Below are 6,216 nucleotides of genomic sequence, written 5' to 3'. Positions count from 1 at the left end.
ATTGACGGTGGGCCCCACATGATGGATAGCCAACATCACATGTGGGCCCTACCTAATGAATGGTGCACATTAAAGGTTGGCCCTGATGATGAATGGCCCACATCAAAGGTGTGCCCAGCATGATGGACAACCTACATCAAAGGTGGGGCCCACATGATGGATGGTGGATATGAGCGGGACCAAACAGACTTGCAAGATAATTACTTGTGATGTTGGAAACAAAACATGCTTTTCTACTTCTTAGATAATAAATATGTTGTTTATCAAACATACTTATTTGTTGATTAGAAACCAAGATAAGCTGCTCATGGGATACCAAGATAAGCTGCTCATGGGATAAGTAGCTTATCTAAAGTAACTTAAATAAACTTACTATCCAAACGCTCCCTAGGATGCAAACATTTGTAGGAGTTGGTCATAGTAAGATGATGTCGAAACCAGAAAAGATTTCACAACCACCATCACAAACATGATATCCAAATGCCCATAATGATTCAGTTTTTGTAAATTAACTAGGAACGAGATTCACATATCAAATGGTAGATTAAGATATGCAATGGATTAAAACTTCTGCAGTGAAATGTGGTTCACCAGCTAAAATCTGAACTTTTTTTCCCATGTTTTTAAGGAATTTTGCCTCATCTTCCTTGGCTACTTTCTACTTGTAGGGATTGTTGTTGTTGGTTTAGGATTCAGCAAGTATTTATATGTAATTCAGTGATGCAGTAACAAATAAGAATGCATAAACACTCTTTCTTCTTCTTCTTTTTTTAGCTTGCCAATTTACCAATAATATAGTGATCAAGATCAACTGATCTGATTTTATTCGGTTGTAAAAGAGTAAAAACCCCAATGCATGAAGGATTCGGTTGCCAAGTGTATTCAAGATCAACTGTTCATGTACATTTTCTTTTCATAAACCATGTAATTGCAACCATTTTCCCACATTGGGATTTATTCCAGCAATTCAAGGGGCATCCAAGCACATTCTAAATTCTTGTTTTCATTGTCTGCATTGAAGTCATCAAACGGGTTGCTAGTTCATAAACCAATCACCACCTTTGAGTGTTTGGATGCACTACCCATATTTGAGTTGCATTAGAACATTCAAACATTACATTCAAGTGGCACTGTACAGGAATGAAACTACAAGTTGCCATTTCCACCTGATTTCACTGAATGATCATGATTCTATTCGCTTGTGCATCCAAACGCTTCCTTAGGAGCTTTAAAACTTCTAGTACCATGGACAGATTGATGTGGAATGATTAGGCACTCGTCCGTAGGCAATGATCCTTCATCTCACAATATCATCCCTCTTCACAGTGAAATCCCAGAGGTCCCCATACTTCTCATTAAAGTCCCATATGTCCATGGAATTGTAATCAGCTATCAGTTTGTCACGGGCTCCCCTCTCCATGTTGTAAATCTGAGGCTCGAAATTGTGGGGTTTATCTGGTTTCCCCATCTCAATAGCGCAGAAAATCACCACGAAAACAGCTGCACCAATATACAAGTACTCTCCCTGGAAACATGAACCACAACAGCAGTTAGATTAGAGATTGCTTCTGTCAACAGCCATTTTAAAGTGTGGGCATGACTATGTATGAGAAAAGTTCAATAGGATTGATTGTGTTTAAGAAACTCAAAAAGGAATTGCAAAATCTTTTCATTGCTGACAAGTTCTCAGTACAGCTCCATACAAGCAGTTATTTGTCGTTTTGCACATAAACCATCAGCAAAACTCAATTGAGTTGGAGACGAACATTGATACTCCAGATGAGTGGGATACGCAGGCACTCAAAATTAGAAATTCCACGTGGCATACTAGTCAAAATAAACCATAAAAAATTTTCTACCCAGTGTAGATGCATCATGGACCAAAAATCAAAGCTTATTTGATTATCTGACTATTGGATTGGTGGACATTTATTGGATAGTTAAAATGAAAAATATCCAACAGTGTTATTTCCACAAACAAGTGTCCACGAATTAGAGGTTAGGATTTTTCAACCAATCTGATCTTGGGATTGTGACTTCGCAACAGTGGCTGAACAATTTAGAAGGTTTTATCAGAGTTGGTACATGGCATGTGTACAATTTCTGCATGCCTGCGCATCAAGCTTCATACACAACCTGAGTATCATATACCTCATTGAGTTTTGTTTCTCTCTCCTAAGTGATTCATTTTGGATTGAAAAGCTAGGACTTCATGGTTCTAATGGGACCTAACTCATTGAAATTTCATCCAGTAAAATGGAAGAATTATAAATCTCCAACATAATAGATAGGAATATTGCAAATAGAGCCATTGCAACACCCATGAAGGGGGTAGTTCTTGACCAGATCGTTGAATGATCCATTTACCATCCTTCCTTCTGTAGGAGTCAAAAAATACTATGATGGTTCCATTGCTTTATATATTTATCTCGTCTGAGATTCAGCAATCCCAAAGTTTGAGTACACATCAACTTCGGGGGCACCCTTCCATGTGAAACAATGAAATACATTTCGACATGGAGTTGTAGGCAGTAGAAACCATAAGCAGAGTTGGAAACTTGGAGTCAGAAAACTTCCATTCACCTACATAAACAGGCCCAAATGCAGTATATTGAAGTGAAAAGTAATCGTCGAAGAACACAAGAAAAACCCAGTTTTCCAGGATCAATAGGAAGATAATCCTATTTATTTCTGATTTAAAGAAACCAATAACTAGTTTGTACCAAAATTTCCTTCTTCCAACTTTCTATGCTAACAGTTCATGAAAAAAAAAATCTGTAACTTGGAATTTCTAAAACTAGATATTTCTTTACCGGGACGTGGTATACGAACCCAGCAGCCATGGCTGGAAGAAAGAGCCATGACATGATCCCTGCCAAGAAAATGTTAAATTCAGTAGTAATATTAACCAACTAAAAGCAAAATTATAAGATTATGAAGGGTTGGTGAGCTGTTATACCTTGAAAACCTGAAGGAGGTTCCGCGGCTGTATACTCTGACATGACTCCTTCCCAAAATGTCCCTAAATCATAAATTCATGTTAGAAGCAGCATTCAAAAACTCAAATCTCGACAACAAAACCAATCTGTAGGTCTTTTAATTCGACTTGGCAAAAACAATGAAAAAGCCACAGTTTGAGGATTTTTTATTTTATTTTTAAATAAAATTTCCTTCATGGATACAATGGGCCCCGTCATGGTTGGCCCATGCATCAGAATCCCCCAGATTGGAGTATTGTCATCAATGCTTGCAGACCATTGGAGCATCGATATCGCCATCACTGTTTGCAAACCACTCTCCCTCCCTCATTGGATCACTAAAAAATATATATATGTCCTTAACTAATAATAATAAAAATGTGGTAAATGGAAAATACTCCATCGGATTACGCAAAAGTATAGTCTGACCTCTGAAGGACACCTGCGCAGCATGGTTTTAAGACTCGGCAACTCGTTCAGTCCTGAGTCGAGTCAAGACAGTAATGGGTGATCCGATTATTTGAATGCATGCTCATGGATTCGAACTGGATCCGACTTGACCATGTCCGAGTCAACTTAGACATAGCTGAATTAGATGAGTTGTTAATCCATGCTGCCCAGCTGCCCTACATGTGGGAAACTGCACTAACAGATTGATACACCCTGCTGTGGATGGTCCATGGTGCAAATAATGGCTGATCCAGCAAATAGACAGCTAAAGTATGAAGGACAATAGTTCATACCTAGTGAGAAGGGTCCATTCAATGTGGTTAGGATTGCCCCATCAGTGCCATTTTGCACTACAGGCCATCCAAGCAAGGCCCACCAGATGAAGGGCCTTGATCAACCACAGTGGATTCCATGTAAACAATATTTCAGGTTGTCCTTGAGAATATCACCTTCATGGCCTTCATGGCCTTCGTGATATGTGTGGTGCCCATCATACTCTCCATAAATAAATTCATCCTGAAACTCAGAAAATAAACATAAATAAATAAATAAATAAGGAAAAGTTTGTGAACACACATCTACTTACAGTCCAACAACAGTAGCAGGAATCTTAACAAGCATTCAAAATTGGGGTTTTTTCTAATTTTTTTTAAAAGGGGGTGGATCCTCTACAATGTTTGTAGAAAAAGCTTACTCTACAACTCTGCTTGTGGGGCACACTACCCATCTAGAAGGGTTGCCCCACCATGGGCTACCATGTGAATTTGGAAGTTTGTTGATGATGTCCATTGTTTTTCTATGGTGTGATTCACCTATTGATTATATAGACCTGAGTTTTGGGGCATCCCATCATCACGGTCTCACATGGTGGACCCCACATAGAAAGTTGAATGACATTTACAGGTAGTGGAATAAGTTCCACGGTTGTTAATAACCTTTGCGCCCTTGTGAAGGACGTGGATTGCGTACGGAGTAGCGGATTGAGTACAGAGTAGCTCAGTAGCTATGTGGGACCCACCATGATGTATGTGTCTTATCCTCGCCATTCATCCGTTTTAACAGCTCCTCATTTTAGGGCATGAGCCCAGAACTGAAGCATATCCAAAGATCAAGTGGATAAGACACGTACAATATGGTGGGGCCCACAGAGTTTACTCATTACGCAATTCGCGTACCCAGGTGAATAAGAATTGTAGAGAATCCCGATTTTAAAAACGAAAAAAAAAAAAACGCATTTTCAGATACTTGCTAGATTCCCGCCAACCATCTTTAAATGGTGGAAGATATCTGAGCACCAAACTCTCGGTGCGCACTGCGCACGGATGGAAACAGGGAAGAAGCAGCGGATGGGATTGCTTACAGGGCTGATACCGTTAGTGGCCCACCGATCGCGCGCCTCTTCGGAGAGATCGGGCTCGATTTCCGATAGCCCAGCAGCATTCAATCTAGTGTTGGAGTAAGATCTGCTGCTGCTGCTGCTGCTGAGGTTGCGCGGGTGGGATTTCTCGAGGCGGAGGAAAGTTAATGTTTTAGGATGTGAAGAAACCCTAGCCCTAATTCTGCAGTAGGGTTTGGGAGTGAGGGCGAGAGGTACTGAATAACCGGCCATGATGAAGGACTGAGAAATGGCCATTTCTGCTTCTGGAGTTTGGTTGTTTTTGAAATTGCAGCCCTCTTTCTTTGAGATTTTCCTCCCATTTTGTATTCTTTTTCTATTGAAAATTGAGTGAAAGAGAGCGCTCGCTTCGCTCCTTATCCCTATGCAATTGATAATGAAATTTGATACTCTGATAGCGTGTTATGGTTCATACACATGCGCTGGTTGATAGTTCATGTGTCATGTACGTAACTCAAATTAAACCGTCCAAATAGTTGGACTACTTTAGATGGATCATAAACTAATAATTATGATCAAATCATGCATTAAATGGACAATCCATGGATTTCTGATGGATGGCTCATGAAAAATAGATAAATTTAAATTCAGCAAGCAAGTCTCTATTAATCACAGGTTGGCACGGTCCAACGGATCATAAGTTTGTCTTATAAACTATCTAGAGAGGAATTCACGATCTGAATGGTTAAATTTGAATTATCATATGCCAGGTGTGCAGTTTTCGAGGGCATGTATATGAACCATCACATTCTCCAGAGTATCAAATGACTTATAGTTGCACGGGGCATTTCATTTAAACTCGTGCGCATGAGTCGGATTCAGGCGGAACCGATCTAGTTTAATGCCTGGAGAGTAGCCACTGCTATGTGGACCCGCATGATATATGTGTTTTATCCACACTGTCCATCTATTTTTCCATGATCATGTCAGGGCATGATCCAAAAATGAAACAGATCCAAATCTCAAGTGGACCACGCCACAAGAAAACTGTGGTGAACGCTGACCACTAAAAACTTCCTACGTCCTACTGCAATGTTTATTTTCGATCCAACCTGATTATTAAGTCCAACGTTCATTCATTAAAAGAAAACACAAATATCAGCTTCATTCAAAACTTTTGTAGCCCTGAAGAAATTTTGACGGTCTCTTGAATCCATGAGGAAAATAAATTTGATTTTTGACCATCGATTGATGGAATCGTGCAAATTTGGCATGGACAACCTGGCATAGCCAGTTAGTTGGCTAAAGTAGATCGTTCTACCCTAAGATCACGTGGTATGTCGAGTAACTTATTTGGGTTTGTCAAATATGTCTATTTTAAGTTCTAACGGTCTTGATGACTTCTGCCTTTGATCAGGCCTACCCTGATCCATCTTGGATATGAAAGTGTCC

At 39.8% G+C, this 6,216-nt stretch overlaps 1 protein-coding gene across 2 annotated transcripts; it reads right to left on the bottom strand.

Moving 5' to 3' along the window:
* Positions 1–987: 987 nt before the first annotated feature.
* On the bottom strand, positions 988–5,155 carry LOC131248943 (photosynthetic NDH subunit of subcomplex B 5, chloroplastic-like). Of its 2 annotated transcripts, XM_058249471.1 has the most exons (5): positions 4,789–5,150; positions 3,878–3,944; positions 2,960–3,022; positions 2,814–2,872; positions 988–1,525 (listed from the first exon to the last, which is right to left on the bottom strand). In XM_058249471.1, exons 1-5 carry the CDS (start codon positions 5,059–5,061, stop codon positions 1,298–1,300), a joined length of 690 nt encoding a protein of 229 aa, XP_058105454.1. In that variant the 5' UTR covers positions 5,062–5,150; the 3' UTR covers positions 988–1,297. The 2 variants fall into 2 exon arrangements, with proteins under 2 accessions (XP_058105454.1, XP_058105455.1); XM_058249472.1 differs by lacking the exons at positions 2,814–2,872; positions 3,878–3,944 and having other exon boundaries at positions 4,789–5,155.
* Positions 5,156–6,216: the final 1,061 nt, after the last annotated feature.

The sequence above is a fragment of the Magnolia sinica genome, chromosome 6 (assembly GCF_029962835.1).
Source record: "Magnolia sinica isolate HGM2019 chromosome 6, MsV1, whole genome shotgun sequence".
Classification (NCBI taxonomy): Eukaryota; Viridiplantae; Streptophyta; class Magnoliopsida; order Magnoliales; family Magnoliaceae; genus Magnolia; species Magnolia sinica.
Note: the sequence above shows the minus strand (reverse complement) of the source record. Positions and strands in the feature narration are given on the sequence as shown.